At 39.5% G+C, this 21,111-nt stretch overlaps 3 protein-coding genes across 4 annotated transcripts in view; all 3 read left to right on the top strand.

The window, feature by feature from the left end:
* The first annotated feature begins 1,104 nt into the window (after nucleotides 1–1,104).
* LOC115785834 (hibernation-specific plasma protein HP-55-like) lies at nucleotides 1,105–5,337 on the top strand. 2 transcript variants are annotated; one of them, XM_030737734.1, is made up of 6 exons: nucleotides 1,105–1,227; nucleotides 2,208–2,823; nucleotides 2,923–2,990; nucleotides 3,092–3,285; nucleotides 4,846–4,993; nucleotides 5,081–5,337. In XM_030737734.1, the coding sequence occupies exons 2-6, from the start codon at nucleotides 2,214–2,216 to the stop codon at nucleotides 5,273–5,275; spliced, it is 1,215 nt and encodes a 404-aa protein (XP_030593594.1). In that variant the 5' UTR covers nucleotides 1,105–1,227; nucleotides 2,208–2,213; the 3' UTR covers nucleotides 5,276–5,337. The 2 variants fall into 2 exon arrangements, with proteins under 2 accessions (XP_030593594.1, XP_030593595.1); XM_030737735.1 differs by lacking the exon at nucleotides 1,105–1,227 and adding an exon at nucleotides 1,528–1,655.
* Nucleotides 5,338–10,376: 5,039 nt separating this feature from the next.
* The window catches only part of LOC115785478 (piwi-like protein 1), a 49,277-nt gene continuing 38,542 nt past the window's right edge, over nucleotides 10,377–21,111 (top strand). The window contains exon 1 of the mRNA XM_030737145.1: nucleotides 10,377–10,483. The gene's annotated coding sequence lies outside the window, so the exon portion shown is untranslated. The remainder of the gene's footprint in view (nucleotides 10,484–21,111) is intronic.
* LOC115785477 (piwi-like protein 1) lies at nucleotides 10,397–20,821 on the top strand. The gene is made up of 21 exons (XM_030737142.1): nucleotides 10,397–10,483; nucleotides 10,917–10,986; nucleotides 12,718–12,820; nucleotides 13,178–13,306; nucleotides 13,408–13,622; nucleotides 13,751–13,872; nucleotides 14,093–14,173; nucleotides 15,603–15,800; nucleotides 15,929–16,037; nucleotides 16,275–16,401; nucleotides 16,516–16,633; nucleotides 17,010–17,124; nucleotides 17,204–17,391; nucleotides 17,486–17,558; nucleotides 18,191–18,391; nucleotides 18,882–18,985; nucleotides 19,136–19,206; nucleotides 19,291–19,444; nucleotides 19,649–19,774; nucleotides 19,858–20,005; nucleotides 20,374–20,821. The coding sequence occupies exons 2-21, from the start codon at nucleotides 10,918–10,920 to the stop codon at nucleotides 20,488–20,490; spliced, it is 2,568 nt and encodes an 855-aa protein (XP_030593002.1). The 5' UTR covers nucleotides 10,397–10,483; nucleotide 10,917; the 3' UTR covers nucleotides 20,491–20,821.

The following is a 21,111-nucleotide window of genomic DNA, read 5'->3' as shown; positions in this document are numbered from 1 at the left end:
ACATTACTGCTACGTACCGCCGCATGGTTAAACTGCAGTTAGTTTAATCTTAAAAACTATAAATTGATACAATAATACAACTGTGCTTGTGGCAGATTATATAAAATTATAACATTGATTATTGATTATAACATTGATTATAAGATTGATTGAAATGCAAACACAGAAAAGTAGTGTCAGATTTTGATCCATCATGCAATACCATCTGGAAAGCATCTAATTAGCAGTGACTTCCTTTTTCAGCATGACACTGATCCCAAGCACACTGCCAGTACAGTAAAAGCATACCTGGATAGAAAAACACACAATGGAACACACAAAGCCCAGACCTCAACATTATTGAAGCAGCGTGGGATCATCTTGACAGAAAATGGGACAAAAGGTAGCCAACATCCAAAGAAGAGCTTTGAATGTCCTTCAAGAAGCCTTCAAAACTACTCCTGAAGACTACTTAAATAAATTACACCAAAGCTGCCTCAGAGAGTTCAGGCTGTGCTGAAGAATAAAGGTGGTCAAACCAAATATTGACTTTTAAGCTCATTAGAATTGTACAAACTTTTTGCCTCATATGCTGTATTTCCACGTATGTTTGTGCACCTATCAATTATCATTTTACTATTTCCCAAACAAGATATAAAAAACCGAGGGGTGGCTCGAGACCTTTGCGCAGTACTGTAGTTCCACAGCGCCTCTTAGACAGTCAAATATGAAATGTTTTTGATACTGGGCTGATATCAATGCCAGTGTTTAAAACAGCAACTTGGCCAATAGCTGTTGTGGATTTTTATTTCTTATTTTCTTTGTGCCATTCATTATAAATAAAGAAATGATCTTTTTAAACACCTTTTAGTGTTTCATTACACAACAGATAAAACTTTCCCACTGACATGAGTAGAAGCGCTCTTATTTCTTAATATCAACGTTGAGTCGCTATACATTTTCACTTCCTACTGTACAGTGCAGTATTACACAACTGGTGGCAATCAACTACAGCAGTTCTTGCACCTCCGCATTAACAAACAGTGGCTTTTCTGTGTGTCTTGTGTAAACTGTGTTTGATGCCATAATTGCAGAGGAATCATTGCACAGAACAAATACAGAGGCTGGGACAGAGAACAAATAAAGTCAAAGTTCAGTCTGATCATTCTTATAAGTAAGAGGTCTTCCTCTGTGCAACTTTTCTCTCTGTGGTTGATAATTCATACAGTGAGCTCCAGCCAGAAGAAGGTAAGTGCTTTTGTTTTAATAGCATATTTAACTGTTCCGTCATCAGATGCACACAGTTATATTTAAAGTATAAAATCTCTAAATTGTAATTTTGATTATTTTTAAGCATTTCTTAATTACACTGAATAGTTTTGACTACTTACCCAGCAATTTAAATGGGCTTTAAAATTCTGTTTCATGAAGTACATAAAGCGATTTAATCAGTTTTAATTCACTGCAACCAAAACACCAAAACAACAGATTCCGATTTTATTGTAAGTAAATTCTGATGGGAGCACACAAGTATTTAACATCAGTGCTGTCTCTGGGACAGAGAGCAAACAAAGTCAAAGTTCAGTCTGATCACTCTTATAAGTAAGAGGTCTTCCTCTGTGCAGCTTTTCTCGCTGTGGTTGATAATACATACAGTGAGCTCCAGCCAGAGGAAAGTAAGTATTATTCTTTTGTTTTAATAGCATGTTTAGCTGTTCCACCATCAGATGCACACAGTTATATTTAAAATGTAACATCTGTAAATTGTAATTTTGATTTGATTTGCTTTTTAAAGAGTTTCTTTAACACCACTGAATAGTTTTGATTACTTATCCAGCAATTTAAATGGGCTTTAAAATTCTGTTTCATGAAATACATAAAGCAATTTCATTAAATTTGATTCACTGTAAGCAAAACACCAAACGATCATTTCAGATTTTAATGTAACTATATTCTGATGGGTGCACACAAGTATCTAACATCAGTGCGTAACTCAGGCCCCTCCAGTTCAAACCGGTGAGAAGAGAAAGAAACAGAAATTTCTACGTGAATTAAGCAAAAAATGTACCAATGCAGTGTTAGTCACAAACTCATCTCACAGTATGAATGAATAAAACAGTTTCCAGGCCCTTCAAAGAACTAATTATTTGTAACTTTTTGGATGACTGAATGCAACAGCAAACATTGCATAATGCAAACGAACAGTCACTTTTGAACTTTTGTCTCAGTTGACCATGATGCATGCAGCCTTGGCTATCTGGATCTTATCAGCAGTGTTCTGCGTGGGGAGAGGCCATCACCATCTGGGCTATGCCAACGAAGCCCAAGACACAGATTCCAGCCTCTCACAGGTGACCGCAGCAAACAAAGAGTTTGCCTTCCATCTGTACAGAAAGTTAGCGGCTCATGCTGACCTTCAAAGCAAAAACATCTTCTTCTCACCGGTTAGTGTTTCTACTGCCTTGGCTGCCTTGTCCGTAGGAGCCCGGGGGGAGACCCACCGGCAGCTTTTCAGTGGTCTGGGTTTCAACAGTTCCCAGCTCACGCAAACAGATGTAGATCAGTCCTTCCGTACGCTCCTTCAAACTGCAAAGAGCGACGATACCAGTGAAGGGACAGCCGTGTTTGTGGATAACCGCTTCAAGCCGCAGCCTGAGTTCCTGGAGGTCTTGAAGCAGTCCTATTTTGCAGAAGGGTTCAATGTTGATTTCACCCAAACCACAGAGAGTGCCGATACCATCAATAAGTATGTGGAGACCAAGACCAACGGGAAGATTGACAAGCTGGTTGAAAGCCTGGATGAGAATACAGTCATGTACCTCATCAGTTACATATACTTTAAAGGTAAGAGATCACATGAGATGAGATTCATTTATTCTGAGGTTTAAGATTGATGTGTCAGCTGTAAGGTGTGCTTTATTTCTGCTCATCACCATAAAACAGGAAGGTGGGAGACTCCATTTGATCCTGAAAGCACCAGGGAAGACCATTTCCATGCACCTAATGCTAAGGTTCAAACAGCTCTAAACAAACAGAACAGAAATAAGTTACAACAATTACGCATCATTGTGCCTCCTTCAAACTCTTTTCCAATTAATTGTCAATTTTCCAGGTTCCAGTCCAGATGATGTATATGGAAGAGGATGTTGATGTTTATTATGACCAGGCCATCAACACATCAGTCCTCCACCTCCCCTTCAACGGCACCCACTCCATGATGCTGATGTTGCCTGATGATATGGCAAGGCTGGAGAATGCCATAAGCCCAGGTCATGTCACCAAATGGCTGAAATGGAGGAAGTCCAGGTTGGGTAGAATTTCAAATCATGCTCAATTTCTTGGTTTAGATGCTATGCAGTGCTGTGAAAAAGTAGCTGCACCTTCTTGATTTCTTAGTTTTTTGCACATAACAAATTTTAAAATTAAAGATAACCAGAGTAATTATAAAATGCAGTTTTTAAACAATGACTATCCAAAGTTACTTGCCCCCCCCCCCCCCCCCCCCCCCCCCAAACCTAATAACTGGTTGTGCCACCCTTGGCAGCAACAACTGCAATCAAGCATTTGTTATAAATGGCATTGAGTCATATCACTGTGGAGGAATTTTGGCTGACTCTTCTTTGCAGAAGTGTTTTCATTCATCCACACTGGAGACTTTTCGAGCATGAATGGCCTGTTTAAGGTCATGCCAAAGCATCTTAATCAGATTTAAGTCCAGACTTTGACTAGGTCAGCCCAAAACCTTCATATTGCTTTTGTTTCTGAGCCATTTAAAGGTGAACTTTGTGGTATGTTTTGGATCATTGTGCTGCGCATAACCTGAGTGAGTTGAGCTTCAGGGCATGAACTGATGGCCAGATGTTCTCCTTCAGGATTATCTGGTAGAGAGCAGAATTCATGGCTTCATCAGTTACAGCAAGTCGTCCAGGTCCTGAAGCAGCAAAGCAGCCCCAGACCACCACACTACCACCACCATGTTTGACTGTTGCGGTAATGTTCTTTTTATGGTTCTATGCCAGAGGTAACAGAACTCAAACCTTCCAGAAAGTTTAAATTTTGTCTCCACAGAATATTTTCCCAAAAGCTGAGACAAGCCTTTTTGTTCTCTTTGGTCAGCAGTGATTTTCTCCTTGAAACTCTGTCACGGATGCCATTTTTGCCCAGTCTTTTTCCTATTATTGAATCATGAACTCTGAACTTGACTGTGACAAGTGAGGCCTGCAGGTTGTTCTGGGCTCTTTTGAGACCTCCTGGATGAGTCTTCAGTGCACGCTTGAAATAATTTTGGTAAGCCGGCCACTCCTGGGAAGGTTCACCACTGTTCCAAGTTTTCTTAATAATGGCTCTCACCATGGTTCATTGGAGTTCCAAAACCTTAGAAATGGCTTTGGAACCCTTATCAAACTGATAGTTGTCAGTGACTTTGTTTCTCAACTCTTCCGTTAGATCTGTGGCATGATGTGTTGCTTTTTAGATCTTTGAGCCAAATTAATTTTGTTAGACAGGTTCTATTTAAGTGATTTCTTGATTCAGCAGGTCTGGCAGTAATCAGACCTGGATGTAAGTAGGGCAATCTTTCCAAAAAAAAAAAATGTGATTAATCACAGTTAATTCATCATTTAACAAGAGGGGGCAATTACTTTTTTACTTGGTAGGTTTGGGTAGCTTTTTCCTTGAATAAATGAAATCAGCATTTAAACACTGCATTTTGTATTTACTTGGGTTATCTGTGTCTAATATTAAAACATTTTTGATGAGAAATATGCAAAAACTAAGAAATCAGGAAGGGGGCAAATACTATTTCACAGCACTGAATATGCTTGCCAGATGAATATCAAACCTACTGATCTCTTTCACAATTTTTAGGAAATACAAAATATATGTCCCAAAGTTCTCCATCAAGACTTCCTACAAACTGAACAATGTGCTGACTGAAATGGGAATGGCAGACATGTTTAGTGGTCGTGCAAATTTGACTGGCATTTCAGAGGGTCATCAACTGGCAGTCTCAGAGGTAAGAACAGAAAGGTTGCATCATTAAACACACACTTCCCCCTTTTATTCTATTCTCTCACCCTTCTCTCACTCCATTATGCTGTAGGTTGTACACCAAGCCACCCTGGATGTTGATGAAGCTGGAGCCACAGCAGCAGCTGCCACAGGCATTGGTATCATGCTCCTGTCCTACCACTACATCCCGGTCTTGAAGTTTGACCGTCCATTTATGGTCATGATCACTGAGCGCAACACAGAAAACATTCTTTTCATGGGCAAGATTATCAACCCAAACATCTGATGGAGGAAACATTTTGTGTTCCTGCATGGCTGTTCCAATACACATAAAATACTCAAAAAAAATCTTGTCACATGTCTTCCTTTATGACTCTATGGTTTTGATATTTTTCCTACTTGTTTTTTTGATAAAATACAATCAACAGGCTCATCAGCATTAGCTGTTCACTAAGTTAATGAACAGTAGAGCATGTTTTCAAACGTCTTCATTAATAATTATGTGTTATCATGTTACATGCACTGATTTGACACATTTCTGCACAACACAAAATTCCTCTCACTTGAAAAACCCCCTGGGTCAAGCACGAATGACCAAAAAAAGCGTGTAGTAAAGATGTGTACATTTGCACCCATCAAAAGTAGGGCCTGCACTATTGTACTTTATAACATCACCTAGAAATGGACAGAGGTGTCAAAAGTACAGATACTTGTGTTAAAAAATACTCCAGTAAAAGTTAAAGAACTGATTGAAGTTCTTTACTCAAGTAAAAGTGCAAAGTACAGGCTCTAAAATGTACTCAAAGTAAGAAAGTAAAAGTAGCTCTTTGGAGGATGTTTCTACCAGTTATTTTTGTGCAAAACTAACTGAACCTTGTGCTATAATAATAATATAATAATAAAACAATATTATTGCATGAGAATACAAACTTTATTTCAATCTAAATGCTTATCCTAATGAATGTACTCAGCTTGAACATGAGTAGGGAAAAAGAGAGAATTTTTTAACAAACTCTATTTGCTGTTACCTACATTGTAGAGGGTGACTCCACCTGAACAGGAAAATGAGCACAGAAAGGGGTTACAGTGGGATTAACCCAGTATTTAACGAGTTATCATAGCTCATTTCCATCCCCTACACTGACTGTAAACTGTTTATACCATCTTTATACTGACAGTATGCAGTTGGCATAAAGGTTGAATTCAGTGAATGAATCTAAGCATCAACTTAAATTCAAATTAATCTCTGCTACACTTGATGCAACCTAACAAGGAGCACAAACACCAGTGCTGCTGTGCACCAGTCCAACACAGAGCTTTACTCTAAATTCACCACAGTACACCAAACTAACCCGTTTATAGTGCACTAAACTGCAGCATTTTGAATAACACAAAGTTAGTCTACCTCAGTTTGTTTTGCAGGATGTTTCACAATATGAAAATCATCAACTTCACATACAGATCCAAGCTCTGATTTTAAAACATAAGCTTTAAACACCTGTGCACCACTAATCACAGAAAATGAGCATGCAATAAAGTGAACTTGTTAGGGACAGTTTGCTATCAGCCTTCAAACAGTTCAACTCAAGTTTTTTTGAAAGACAGAGTTCAAAAATTCTGATCTTTGAAACACAATCCTCATCACATACATGCATACAATACACACTACTACTCAAAATTTTGGGGTCAGTTAGAAAAGTCCAGGATTTTAATAGGAAATTGGCTTTAATGTCTCATTACATGAGCTTTGCCAGTAATCTTTTCACAGGTATTTCTTAACAAACTCATTCAGCATAAATCACTTGTGATGTTTAAGTGAATCTCTACACACACATGCAGAAGCCCATTTTTAGCATCACTCAGTCCTGTGTTTTAGTGTCACATTGTGGTACTTAATGCAAATTGATCATGCCAGATGGCTAATATATGATTACAAACATCTTCTTACCAACAAGCAGAGCTCAAAACTATTTTGTGGGTCAAAAGCAGCATTGCATTAGGTTAGTTTGAGGTCTGGAGCATCAGCTTTGTAGGTTTACTTAACTCAAACTGGATGAAAGAAACAATTCAAAAACTTGTTGAAGGATTCATATAGTCAGAAATCAAACTGTGGAATGTGTCAAACTGATAAAAACTCAATGTTTTCTACAACTGGGTGTGTCATGCCCTTTACACAAAAGTGCAAACTTCTTCTAATCAGATTACAAAGACAAAATGGGATGATCCACACAGTAATGTGGCAAAATTTATTGTTTTCTTAACAGCACGATAGTTTTGGTCTGTACTAATAAAACTGGAGGAGGGTTTCTTCCTTCTTTCCTTCTGCTGGCTGTGTCAAATATTTAGAAACCCTTGGCCTCCTTTAGTGCCAATGTAGGTATGTATGTATATATTTTTATACATTCTATTTTTTGTATATTTTACACATTGTTTATTTTCTGTATATTTCTTGATTATACTAGACTATAATATTTTTATAATATTTTTATTTCCATTTAGAGAGTTTGACTTTCTGTTACATGGCACTGAACAGGAGTGGCCCTCCAATCTCATTGTACATCCTGTATAATGACAATAAAGGCATTCTATTCTATTCTATTCTATTCTATTCTAATGGTACTGTTAAGAAATTTGGTTTCTTCGTAGCTTTGGAGCACAGGCTCAGTGAATCTATCACATGCCTCCACACCACTGAAAATCAATCAATAGGTAGTCAGGCTCCTGGAACCAGTGCAGGTCAAAGTAGGTGAGCCCTGGTTAGCTGCAAGTATATTACCACAACTGAACACAACTGTGCTGATCAAAAGCAGCATTGTATAAACTTTGTTTGGGGTCTGGAGTTTGAGCTTCCTGGGTTTAATTAATGATCCACACACTAATGTGCAAATGTATTGTTTCTTTGATCACTATGGTTGTGTTGGTCTGTGCTAATGTGTTGGAAAAAGGTTTTCTGACTGATAAGCTGGACTTTAACAGGAAAAACTTGCATTAGGTACCACAATGTACCGCTGGAACACAGGAGAGCTTGATTAAAACTGCTCTCAAAATCTGGATATTAGTAGATATTCCATTCAAAGTTATTCAGAATTTAGGGTCAGTGTCACAATGAAGCATTTACATTTCTTTACATTTCTGGTTGGTTTAGTGTTACTCAACATAAAACCAAATTTCATTCAGAAAACCAAACCTTTCTAACTGACTTAAAACTTTTGAGCTGTGGTGTAGATTGCACTTAGAGTGTGATTATTAATTACAGCACATGATACAGGAGCATCAGTACAGGGAGAGACTGTTAAAAAGTTATGAGCTGTCTTCCTGCAGAGGAAGTGGAGTCGGTCATCCTGGAAATGCTGCCAAGAGAGGCAGCTGGCAGGATTAAATGATGCTCTGCCTCTGAGGTTTAAGCAACCATGAGCCACTCATAAGCATGACAGATTAATAAGCATCAACAACGTGGACTTCTTAAACACCTATGCACCACTAATCACAGAAAATGAGCATGCAATAAAGTGGACTTGTTAGGGACATTTTGCTATCAGCCTTCAAACGGTTCAACTCAAGTTTTCTTGAAAGACAGAGTTCAAAAATTCTGATCTTTGAAACAAAATCCTCATCACATACATGCATACAATACACACTACTGCTCAAATCTTTGGGGTCACTTAGAAACGTCCAGGATTTTAATATGACAAATGGCTTTAATGTCTCATTACATGAGCTTTGCCAGTTGTTTCTTAACAAAATCATTCAGCATAAATCACTTGTGATGTTTAAGTGAATCTCTACACACACATGCAGAAGCTCATTTTTAGCATCACTCAGTCCTGTGTTTTAGTGTCACATTTTGGTACTTAATGCAAATTGATCATGCCAGATGGCTAATATATGATTACAAACATCTTCTTTTCGGACAAGCAGATCTTAAAATTATTTTGTGGGTCAAAAGCAGCATTGCATTAGGTTAGTTTGAGGTCTGGAGCATCAGCTTTGTAGGTTTATTTAACTCAAACTGGATGAAAGAAAAGATTAACCAGCTTGTTGAAGGATTCATATAGTCAGAAATCAAACTGTGGAATGCGTCAAACTGACTTGTTGCTCTTTTCCCCGCCTGCGATGTGCAGATTGGTGGGACAGTTATGGGAGAAGGTGCAGAGGGAGACCTGCACAGGTGAGCTGACAGTGCATCACTGCCTCACACCAGGAAACGCTGCGCAGCAAAGTCCCGAAGACACAGCGCGTCATTAGCACCATAACACAGACAGTGCCGGCGATCGTAACTGACGCACCCGTTACGTGCCCTATACCTGGCGTGAATAGCTGTTTAACGCTGAGTGTTTCACCGTAATTCCGCACCGTTTGTCCTTTCTGACAAACAGTTTCTGAAAGCTGAGAAATTGCGCTTCACATCCAATTTAGGCTTTATTACAGTAAAAAGTCGCAAATGGCGGCACCTTTGTCCCTGCAGCTGCAGGGATGGAAATCAGAGCAGGTCTCCACCGCTGTGTTTGCAGCTGCACTTTTTGCTGATAAACTGGACGCACTGCGCAGTTTATGCAGCGTTTTTCCGCATATTAAAAATTGACATCACAATTTTTACCTGAATTAGCAAATTTTCATCAGCTTGAAATATTCTCATTTTTCCGGATGTCATTTTTGAATAAAAATATAATTTTATATTTTATTTAATGTGTTGAGGAAAAGTTGCTGTATTCTGACCACTCAAATCATATTGCTGAATAACTCAGACTGTGTCTTGAATTTTGGCTCTTCATATGATTGAGTTTGACACCCCTGTCTTAGAAAATTCCCTCTTCTATTTAATCATGAAAAGTTCAGGCACTATTCATGCCAGTATCACCTGCTCTTTTTTCTTCACCTTCACTGAGTTGGCTGCTCACTAGAAGAACATTGAACATTTCTCACAGATCATATCTCACAGTGTTCACAAACTCTAAGTTATCCTTGTAAAAGCTGACGTTTTGGAAAAATTTTTCCTCTTAGTGAGCTGTGGGGTGAAAGGTCAGTTTAGCTGTATACTGGCGATTCATAAACTAGCAACCTTTGAGGCCCCCATCAGAGTCTGGGTGAATTATGTTAGTAGGCAGCCAGAGCCTAAATCTACTCTGCAACTTTGCTGACATCTAGTGGCCAAAATTGAAATCACACTGTAAAAAAATGGACACACAACAGTATAAGGTTAAACAGATCACTCCGCTTAAAAATATAGTTCAGAGGTTTTTTTGGACATTTATTTTTCCAGCAACACTTAAATACCGTCGTGGTCGGATTTATTTTGAGGATATGTATTTATAATATACAATGATACATCATTTAATCTGAAGATGTGTTTGGAGACAGGCAACGGAACTCACTAGCGTATTAATTTGGTCGGTTAAGCCACCTATAAGAAAATTGCGCCTTTTTTTTTTGTCCCATTTGTCCAATGAACCTGCTACGGCTTTTGTGGATAGTATTAAGAGAAAAATCTCCAAAGGTGAGTATTCTTAGGAAATATTACCCAGCATGTGTTGATAACCACATTAAAATGTTGTGAGTGACTCTCAATGTCAGGTTTAATATAAATTCTCACAGACCTTCAGCTCATGGTTAATCGTTAATTAGCTAACAACAGGTGGGGGTATATTTGAAAAAACAAACGAACTACAATGTAAAGTTAGAGGTCTTGGGTAACGCGTGCAATTAATGTGCTAACAAAAATATCACTCTTTAACTGTGAGAGGTTTTTGTTAGATTTTTTTGGGGGGATTTTTGCTAACATGTGGTGGTTAGCTAGCATCGGGTTTAACCTTGCAATTTGACCCAAAGATGGCGGATGTCAGTGTGTCTGCGAGGGTATCAGATTTTTTCAACTGGATGTTTTTGTTAGTGAAAAGATAAACGGTAATCATAGCAATTTTTTCCATAAGGATGACTGGCCGGGCAAGAGCGAGGTCAAGAGGCAGAGCACGCGGGCAGGAGACGGCAGCACCTGGAGCGGTAAGAGCTCTGAATCTGTTTGAAGGGGACTTTGATTTTTCTTTTTATCGTTCCACTGGTGAATGGGATGGATGGATAGGCTTTTTTGGGGGTGGGGTGCGGTGGGGTGGGGGGCAGCTTGATTCAAGAAGCAAAAGTGGTGCCTACAGTTTCTAAAACGGCATGACCGATTGAAAGACGGCAGTCCACATTGCAGTCTTAAATTTGTAATGCTCTTTATCTGTAATGTAAAAAAAACAAAACAACTGCCGCTGTCACCCCCTCCCCCCTTTGAAATTTATCTCACTCACCAGCATAGTCACTCCTTTTGCTCTGGTGTCCATTATTAAAGTCTACCTGACAAAACAAACTCGACAGCTGGTATTTGTATAAATAAAAGTGAAGTGAATGTCAAGAAAAGTAGAGAAAGTCTGTGTAGGGAGTATGTTTTTGCAGCATTGTTGCCATAAATTAAACATTTGCAAATGTCACATCTGTCATCCACAGGGCTCATTGTTGTTATTGCCCATAACAATGGACTTGTTCTCCTTCCCTGTATTAACTGAAATGTCATTATTTTGTACCAGTATAAAATGGGGATGTGCGCGATTACTCGACAAGATGACTAATCGTAGCTATTGTTAGCCTAATTATTAAGGTTTTAATTAACCCAGTGCTGGTAAGTTTGTCCTAAATGTTATGCAGCCATCTGCCACCAGATGGAGCTGCAGCCCTTACATCATTATAGAAAAATGCCACAATGTAAGCGCACCTCCTGAGAAACACCCTTCCTGCCCTGCATTTCCAGTTTGTAGAAAGAAGCAAAAAAACTAGTGGGACAAATGTGTTTGTGCCTTAAACACTGAATGTAGGACCCAGGAGGGGACAAAAGTGCCAGCATTTTATGTTTCTGTTGGCCGAAACTGCATGCAAAACACCGGGACACAACCGAAAGGTAATTAACACACACAATGCACCGGCACAGGTATGAACGCAGCAACAACATCGGCCACTTATGTCGTAGCAGCTGAAGTCTGAATCGGGGTAAGCTGGAGGAGGAGGAGGCTGGGCGAGAGGGAGGGCTGGGCTCTGCTGATACCAACCTGGATAGGAGGAAGAAAGATAATGCGCGGCACACTTTTAATTCGCAATTTATTAATTTTTTTTGGATGTTATTTTCTCATATTCAATGATGCGTGAACATCGTTTGCAGTAACGCGTTTTCATATATTTATATCAATTGATTTTATCCTTTGTCATTTGGAGTATAACATGCAGTGTTCACAATGCGCGATGTTCGGTGCTGCACAGTTAAGCAGCATTTAAAGTGATTGATCAAGAAGAATGCGATTAATGGTTTCAGATTCCTCTGGTTAGACAGCTTTTGTCATTGTCCATTAAACAAGCATAAAATTTAATTTGATATCTGAGCGTTTCTTAGTTTTAGGCTAGTCAGTCTCTTTTTTTTTTTTTTTTTTCCCTTGTTTAGTCAATTATGAAATTAATTGCCAGGAACATCCCTAGTATGAAATATCTGTGAGGACACTGTATTGCACAAAATTCAGAAGCAAATTGAGTAGATTCTATGAGGGACGCCGTGTTTATTAAAGAGACATGGAAAATGTTTGTCCAAGCCTAATTCTGCTTAGAGAAAATGTGTCTGCAAAGACGTTACCGTTCTTGCAGCGAATTGACATGCTTAACGGTACATCACATCTCCAGCCTTTTTTTTTCTTTTTTTTCTTTTTTAAGAGCCAGGTCCAAGAGCCGGCACCATCAGCTTCTCCTTCCACAGAAGGAGACCTGGGTGGTAGAGGGAGACAGAAAGGTGCTCCAGGGCCCTTTAGTGCAGAAGGTACGCTCAAACAGAAGGCTGTGCTACATTTGTATTTGTGTCAAATGATCTTTCTTTTTTTTAATCCATGTAGAAATGCTGTTAAAAATGTAAACTGACAGGTCTTCAGTATAGTGTAACCTGCAGACCGAGATGTTAATCACAATACGGGGAACTGGGTTCTTTAAACTTGGGAGTTGGACTGGAAAAAAAAATACACTCTATATACTTGTGATTAGTTAAAACATTTTCTGTGCATTCCTACAACTGCTAAATGTGCAGATTCTAAATTGGTAGACCTGTACTCTGTTAGCATTTTGTTTTTACATTCATATCAATGAATGTCGACTGTTAACAGTCTTCATTTCTTTTCATTAGCTGTTCTACAGATTTCGGCTGGATTTCAGCAGGTGAAACTTGGAGAAAGAGGTGGACGCCGCCGGGATTTTCATGATGCAGGAGTTCACACCAGGCAGGAGATGGTGCATGTGAAGGACTCCAAATGTGGTCTGTCATTCAAAGTCAAGACACACAAATGTAACTTGATATCATCTTTGTGGAGGATTGTAAATTACTCTTTAAAACTCTTTGCATGTTCACTTCCACAGGAGTAACTGGTAATGCAATCCAGTTGACTGCAAACTTCTTTCGCATCCTGTCCCGCCCTCAGTGGGTTTTGTATCAGTACCATGTGGACTTTGAACCACAAATGGAGTCTCGACGCCTGAGATCTGCCCTCCTCTTCCAGCACGAGGAAACACTTGGCTCAGCACGAAGCTTTGATGGCGCTCTGCTCTTTCTGCCTCACAGATTGCACAGCAAGGTACTGACACTCCTGTGCCACTTGCAGAAATGTTACTTGGAATTTGATTTTAGAATTTTGTCGGCTCTTCATTGGTAATTTGAAAACACTTGTGTTCTTTGGACAAACCTGGATTTCCCCTTGTTTAGGAGACGGTGGTCTATAGCGAGACCAAGAATGGAGAGAAGGTTCAGATAACCATCACCCTGACCAATGAACTGCCACCCTCTTCACTAGTGTGCATTCAGTTTTACAATATCATATTCAGAAGGTAGGTCTTCCACAGTTCAGGGCTTCTTCAAAAAGTGATGCACAGCAATAATTTGTAATGCATCTGCCAATTTAATGATTTGATTCGCTGCTGATTTGTAGTTATATTTGTTCCTTGTTAAAGTCATCACATGTGATGACAAAAGTTTTGATATCAGTACAACTCACCAAAGTGGTTCAGATGACTGGAAACTTCAATGTCTCCTGTTTAATTTCTACAGGATCTTGAGAATTCTCAACATGCAGCAGATTGGACGCAACTACTACAACCCCAGCGATCCACTTAACATCCCACAGCACAAGTACAGTAATTTTTTTTAATGTAAAATATCATGGTTTTTAATATTTGAGGCCTAATTTAAAGATATCAATGGTATGTATTGGCATAACAAATATACTGTATTTCATTTTGTCAGTACAGAAAAGCATGGACCCTTTGTATTACATATTCACAGCACAATAGGTTCCCACACCAGGCCTTAATTTTTTCCCACTTGTGGACGGTGTAGTTTTACCAGCTGAACCGGTTCCCACAGACTGTTTAATTTGAGACGATTATTGTTTATCAACTTTTGCTTATCACAGGGTTCGTATTGGGGTGCTGGAAATCTTTGAAAATGCTTGGAATTTAATATTGTTTTCAAGGTTTGAAAAGTGCTTGAATTTTGGATATAGTGCTTGAAACTGTTTGAAATTATAATTTTTTTTTCAAATAAAAAAATATATATATCTGCTTATGAGATGGAGAAAGAAAATGAGATTGAAAGTCTTAAATGAAAATTTCTCTGCCTGGCCTGCACGTCTGCATGTGGCCTGTCAGTCCCGCCCCTCCCCCTGGAGACAAATTGTCGCCGTTTTAATGAGTGTTGGCTGGAAAACTGCAAATTCCAACTATGGATAAGACCAGTATGGAATTTAGGTTTTTTTTTTTAAAAAAAAATCACGTGAGAATAAACATAATCCGCACAAATGATGTCTTTCTGCGAGCGCAGGTATTCGTTCCTCATGAGTAAATTCAACAACTGACGTGCTTAGAACTCAGCAGCCGCGCGCACAAAGAAGCTTCGCGCCCGCGCTGCTGCAGGTTCACGCTCTCATCAGGAAACTAAGAGGGCAGAGCTGAATTCTTTGCCCGTGAAGAAACTGACTTTTGACCTTTGGGCGGAGCCTATGGAGATTGATCACTTTGATAGATAGTTCATGTTGCTGCGTTAGACCGTGGCAGCAACGTGAGGGCTGTTTTAAACCGGATTTGCTCACAATCTGGAGAAAAAAAGTTTCCAGAATTAACTATCAGTAGTTATTGTTTTCTGTCAATTGACTAATTGCATAATACCATCTTTGAATGTGATTAAAAATGTGATATAATTGAGTAAAATCTTGAAGACCTTGAATGTGCTTAAAAGGTGCTTGAAATTGACCCTGGAAAAGGTGCATAAACCCTGTTATCTACAGGCATTTAAAAAAACAGCCTAAATTGTGTGATATTCTGTTACATCTGGAGCCTTTCAAACTCATTAATAACAAAAAAACAAAAGAGAACAATGTACTAACTATTCTAAAGAACTTCTGTAGCTTCATATTTTGCTACTTTCCTTGGTCACTATATCAAACTGAAATATCTTCTGTGTTGGTTGATCAAAGCAATGCGATGCTTCCCATCCATCCGTTCTCTTCAGCTTATCAAACATTAATATGGAGTGAAAGAGAGATTCTGTCCTTTTATGTTAGGCTGACCATCTGGCCAGGTTATAGCAGCGCCATCTTGCACTACGAGTCGTCCATCATGATGTGCACTGACGTGAGCCACAAGGTGCTGCGCAGTGAGACGGTCCTGGACTTTATGGTCAACTTGAGGCAGCAATGTGGAGATCAACGCTTCCATGACATCTGTGAGAAAGAGCTCATTGGGCTCATAGTCCTTACCAAGTAAGCGCCACCAAGTCATGCATTGATTATTTAGTACTTGAGAGGTTATCACTCTGACAGATACATTTGTTTCACAGTACATCTGTATAATACACAGTTTGCTACTTGTGTTTATTTCCAATGTTTAGGTACAACAACAAAACCTACAGGGTTGATGGCATTGCTTGGGATCACACTCCCAACAACACATTCAAGAGGGGAGAGGCAGACATCTCCTTCAAGAACTACTACAAGAGAGTGAGTGTTATGCACTCAGCATATGTATTGGTGTAGCTGAGAAATATTTGACACAAACTTTATTTCAATACACAAACAGTGATTTGCACAAGCAAATCTGAGAAATAAAGTAGATTATTAGACTTAAATTGGGATTGTGCAAAATGTAAACAATTTGCATTTAAAGTTGAATACCACCTTAGTGGCACATGGCCTGAGCTGCAGTCCACACTTAAATATTTAACTTTGTGTTCATAGCAATATGGCCTGGATATCAGTGATGGAAACCAGGTGCTGCTGATCAGCTATGTGAAGAAGATGGCTGTTGCTGGAGCTCCACCTCCTGGCCCAGCCATGCTTATCCCAGAGCTGTGCTACCTTACAGGTTTAATCTTGTTCTGTTGTGTTGAGAGCTTTTCACATGTACCGGTCTTCCTTTTAATCTGAAAGCATTTGAAATCATTCATAAAATGTTAACATAACTGATCGTGTTTAACAGGCTTGACTGATAAGATGAGGGCTGATTTCAGCATCATGAAGGACTTGAGTACCCACACCAGACTGACCCCAGAGCAGAGGGAGGGACGCCTCAACAGATTTATGACTAATATCCAGAAGTAGGTCATTAATGTAGTGGAATTAAACTGTTGACTGTCTGCTTAGGGCTAAATGCGTCAAACTCTGTTGCAAGCAATTGTTAACTGAAGGACTAGTTGCTGCTTGTTAGCGCCATCATGACAAACATCACAAGTGTTTTTAACAATGTTAACAGTGAGTTGATCACATCTATAATCTGCCTACCTAAAAGAAGAGATGGTTTTCAATGTATATTTTTAGTTGAGCATGATGATTAAAGTTCTTCATTCTTTCCCAGAAGTTGTCCTCAACTCAGCCACACTTGGCTAATCTGATCATATGCACAAAAGTTAATGGCAAACTTTCCTGTCAGTATGATCACTGGCTTTGATTTACAGCTTGAAAATTATTTCACAGGAATGCTGACGCACAGGCTGAGTTGGATAAGTGGGGACTCAGCTTTGATAAGCAACTTCTAAGTCTGACTGGCAGAGTCCTCCCAGTGGAGAGGATTTACCAGGGGCCAAGATCGGTATAATTTCTTCTTCTCAGTTTATTAAGTGCATACACTTGTATGCTTGTAGAAATTAACATAATGAATTCTCACCTAGTATGAGTACAACGCCTGGGCAGCTGACTGGTCCAAAGAGATGCGTGGAGTACCTCTGATCAGCTGTCCCCCGCTGAGTAATTGGCTCTTGTTTCACACCCGTCATAACAGCAATGAAGCCAGCGGTCTTCTGCACACCCTCAGCAGAGTCTCAGGCCCACTCGGAATCCACATGGTGAAAGCTATAATGTGAGTTGATTATTTTTATTTATTTTTTTAATTTAACTTAAAATTTGATGTATTGTTGCACTCTTTTAAATCATGCATGAATCTTTTTCTTTAGGATCCAGTATGAAGATCATCAGGAGTCTCTCCTTAGAGCTCTGCAGCACAATGTTGGACCCCAAACACAGATGGTTGGTGATGAATCTACTGTACACTGGCAGTACAGCAGATTCTTTTACATACCCCTCAGCCTGGGTATTGTTGTGGGGTTATTATTGTCACCCCGCTGGTTGGGTGAGCGGGCGGCCAATTTTCAACGTTGAATGCAATAACTCAAGAACCATGTGACCTAGCATGTTTAAAATAACACCACACACGTCTGCTAAAAATCTGGGATAACTTCATTCTTACCATAATGGGTCAATCACAGAAAGTGACAGTATTTATTATGACTTTTGCATTTCTAATTCCTGGCTCGCTCTTAGCCATTTGCTTTTGGATAGATATTGTGGATTAAGTCACAAAGGCTTGTATGCACCCCATTAGGATCTACTGAGACCTGGTACATATGTGTTCTAGAGCTTATATTTTCACAGGATTTGTACCACCTAATGACTACTGCCAGGAAGCTGAGGGGTTGCAGTGACAGCTGACAGTGTTTTTAGTTCTGTAATGGTGTTTATCAACCATAGTTGCACTTTCATATTTGACAGGAACTTCAGCTCAGTTACAGAGTAGTGTATTATAGTTATCTATGTCATAAATATCTTAATTTTGACAAGGATCACCGAAATAGTACCAAACTTCTGCGCTTGCTTGTTAGGTGGTGGTAGTTCTCCCCAGCAACAGGAAGGATAAGTATGACAGTGTTAAGAAGTACCTTTGTGTGGACTGCCCCACCCCCAGCCAGTGCGTGTTGTCCCGTACCCTCAGCCGACCTCAGGCACTCATGACTGTGGCTACCAAGATTGCACTGCAGATGGCTTGCAAGATGGGAGGAGAACTCTGGAGCGTGGAAATCCCTGTAAGTCCCGTGCACACTAAATAGTTTAGACATTGAAGAAAATAAATATTGAGGTGTTGAGGAAAAAAAATTTAGTAGCTTTTGAATGAACTAAACCTTCAGGTACTGTAGATGAGAATAGATTTGGTCTAAATATGTGAACCTAGATAACTTGTAGAGCTGCAGGAGTAACCATGCATTGGTCTGACAGTTTCTGATTCTGGTCAGTGGTTAAGACAGGGGTCAAGAACAGTGAAGTATAAAGATGGGCCTATAGTGGCTCATTAGTGTAGTGGTTTACTTATTTTACTTACAAGCAAAAGATCCCCCGTTTGAATTTGGGGATGAATCTCTGATCCTTTTGGGTTGTGTCTGGAAGGGCATCATCATCACCAAATCGAATGTGAAGCTACCCACTGTGGTGACCCTCTGTGAATGAGGGAGCAGCTCAAAATACTTGTACAAATATGGGGATGTAACACTATATTGTTAAATTGTCACGTTTGTGCAGCTCAAACAGCTGATGATCGTGGGCATCGACTGCTACCATGACACTGCTGCTGGGAAAAGATCTATTGGAGCTCTAGTGGCCAGCCTCAACCAGACCATGACCAGGTTGGTATGTGTAACTGAGGTGGGCATCCATACTGTGAGCAGTGCAGTGCTGATCCAGATTGTGACCATAGTTTTCCCACAGAGTTCAGTGTTTTTTCACATGTGCAAAAACTGGCCTTACAATACTTGTTTTTATGGTTTCCCATAAAGGTGGTACTCAAAGTGTGTGCTGCAGCATAAAGGCCAGGAGATCATGGATGGACTGAAGATGGCCTTGACTGGCAAGTTTCTTTTCTCAGTTCAGAGATTTCGACTTTAATATTCACACTAAGGATCTTGGCAAAACTGTCGTAACTGTTTTCCAGGTGCCCTGAAAGACTACCTGAAGTTCAACAACTCTCTGCCTGCACGCATCATTGTGTACAGAGATGGAGTGGGCGATGGCCAGCTGCACAGTGTGGTTAGCTATGAGGTTCCGCAGATCATCGACTCCATCAGGTCAATGGGGCATGACTACGTGTGAGTTTTTCCATCTCCAAAATTAGTATGTTTAAAAGCGGTTCCATTTCCAGTGTAGCGTTACTGATGACACGTTATTAAATTTCCTTTGATTTGGGAATTGCAATGAAAAAAATCTGTGAAGCCAGTAAAGTGAAATTGACTGGAACAGAAGAACAAAGCTCAGATTAAGTTTTTGCTAGAGCCTCTGTCCTTTTGCTGTAGCCCTAAGCTGAGTGTGGTGGTGGTGAAGAAGCGCATAAGCAGCAGGTTTTTCGCCCGCCTCAATGCCAAGGTGTCCAATCCTCCCCCCGGCACCGTCGTCGACTCAGAGGTCACCCGGCCAGAGTGGTATGTATAGTTTTTGGTTTTAATCTTTGGCTCTATTTAAATACTACTGGTAGTACTAGTACTGTTGCACCTTTGTTTCCTAGGTATGACTTCTACATTGTGAGCCAAGCTGTTCGCTGTGGAAGCGTCTCACCAACCCACTACAATGTCGTGTATGACACCAGCGGACTCAAGCCTGATCACATGCAGCGGCTCACCTACAAGCTGTGCCACATGTACTACAACTGGCAGGTAGACTGGCTTTGAAGTGACCTTTTTAACTGGGAAAGTAATGAAATTAGAAATTTGTCTACACTGAAAATGTCCTCATCTAACCTGGCTCTTACAGACAGGAAATAGGCTCTTTTTAAAATTATTATTCAAAATGTTTGTGGGGAGGCTTCATTAAATCATGACATTTGATAAACTTCAATCAAATAGACTTTAAAAAAAAAAAAAAAGTATTTCCCTGATATGAATTGTACATGTGTATCTGGAGACATTTGGCTGCTAGTGTTAGGTGAAAGCTATTACTACCTTTCTGATGAGCTGTATAATTTACCCCAGGAAATGCATAAATGTCACTGATCGTGACATTGCGTTCATTTTCTGTGCTTTAGGGGATCATCCGAGTGCCCGCTCCCTGCCAGTACGCCCACAAGTTGGCCTTCCTTGTGGGTCAGAGCCTCCACAGAGAGCCCAGTGTGAAACTGGATGACTTCCTCTTCTACCTTTAAGGATCCAATGTATTGAAACAACTGTTATTTGATCATTTTTGTTCTTTCAGCTTATACATTTGTATTGTATTGATTCAGTTAAGTATGTTTCACAGAAGTTTTGATCTGTTCTAGTTTTCAAATCTGTTTGGGTCCAAGTGCCACAAATGCGCCCCAAGGAAAGTGTAATAGGAATGTGTACTTGGCTGTTGTGTAGTCAAGGAGAAAAGTCTTTGTTTGCCCCAAATTTGTGTTTTGTTTGAGGTTCTTGTGATTTCTGCCTAAAAGTTCTTTGTACTTGGTTCCCAAAAAAAAACAAAAAAACTGTTGAAATAAATGTTTGCATTTGTAATTTCTGGCATTTCAAAATAATTCAGACAAGCATTACATTACAAAATATCAAATTTATTTTTTTTATATAAAAGATTGCACATGCACACCCACACAATAATTTGTCACCATCAATATAGGCTGTTTGATTATAAATTTAAATGTACAAAAAAGGCAGTCTGAAAATCAAGTATAAACATTTAAAAACAATTTTACAAATGGACAAAGTACAAAAAAAGCAACAGTCACTCAAAATGAACAGAAGCAATGTCTGAGGAAGTGCTCCATAAATAGTTTATTGTAGGTTAAAAT

The sequence above is a fragment of the Archocentrus centrarchus genome, chromosome 9, assembly GCF_007364275.1.
Source record: "Archocentrus centrarchus isolate MPI-CPG fArcCen1 chromosome 9, fArcCen1, whole genome shotgun sequence".
Taxonomy (NCBI): Eukaryota; Metazoa; Chordata; class Actinopteri; order Cichliformes; family Cichlidae; genus Archocentrus; species Archocentrus centrarchus.
The sequence above is the reverse complement of the archived record's forward strand: the minus strand, read 5'-3'. Positions and strand labels throughout refer to the sequence as shown.

What these genes read in the sequence shown, in the direction of transcription:
- LOC115785477 (XM_030737142.1), top strand. Translation starts at nt 10,918, where the DNA reads ATGACTGGCCGGGCAAGAGCGAGGTCAAGAGGCAGAGCACGCGGGCAG. An exon ending in TCTGGAGCGTGGAAATCCCT is followed by an intron (nt 18,392 to 18,881) that starts GTAAGTCCCGTG and finishes ACGTTTGTGCAG; the next exon opens with CTCAAACAGCTGATGATCGT. An exon ending in ACATGTACTACAACTGGCAG is followed by an intron (nt 20,006 to 20,373) that starts GTAGACTGGCTT and finishes TCTGTGCTTTAG; the next exon opens with GGGATCATCCGAGTGCCCGC.
- LOC115785834 (XM_030737734.1), top strand. Translation starts at nt 2,214, where the DNA reads ATGATGCATGCAGCCTTGGCTATCTGGATCTTATCAGCAGTGTTCTGC. An exon ending in TCCATGCACCTAATGCTAAG is followed by an intron (nt 2,991 to 3,091) that starts GTTCAAACAGCT and finishes TCAATTTTCCAG; the next exon opens with GTTCCAGTCCAGATGATGTA. An exon ending in CTGAAATGGAGGAAGTCCAG is followed by an intron (nt 3,286 to 4,845) that starts GTTGGGTAGAAT and finishes CACAATTTTTAG; the next exon opens with GAAATACAAAATATATGTCC.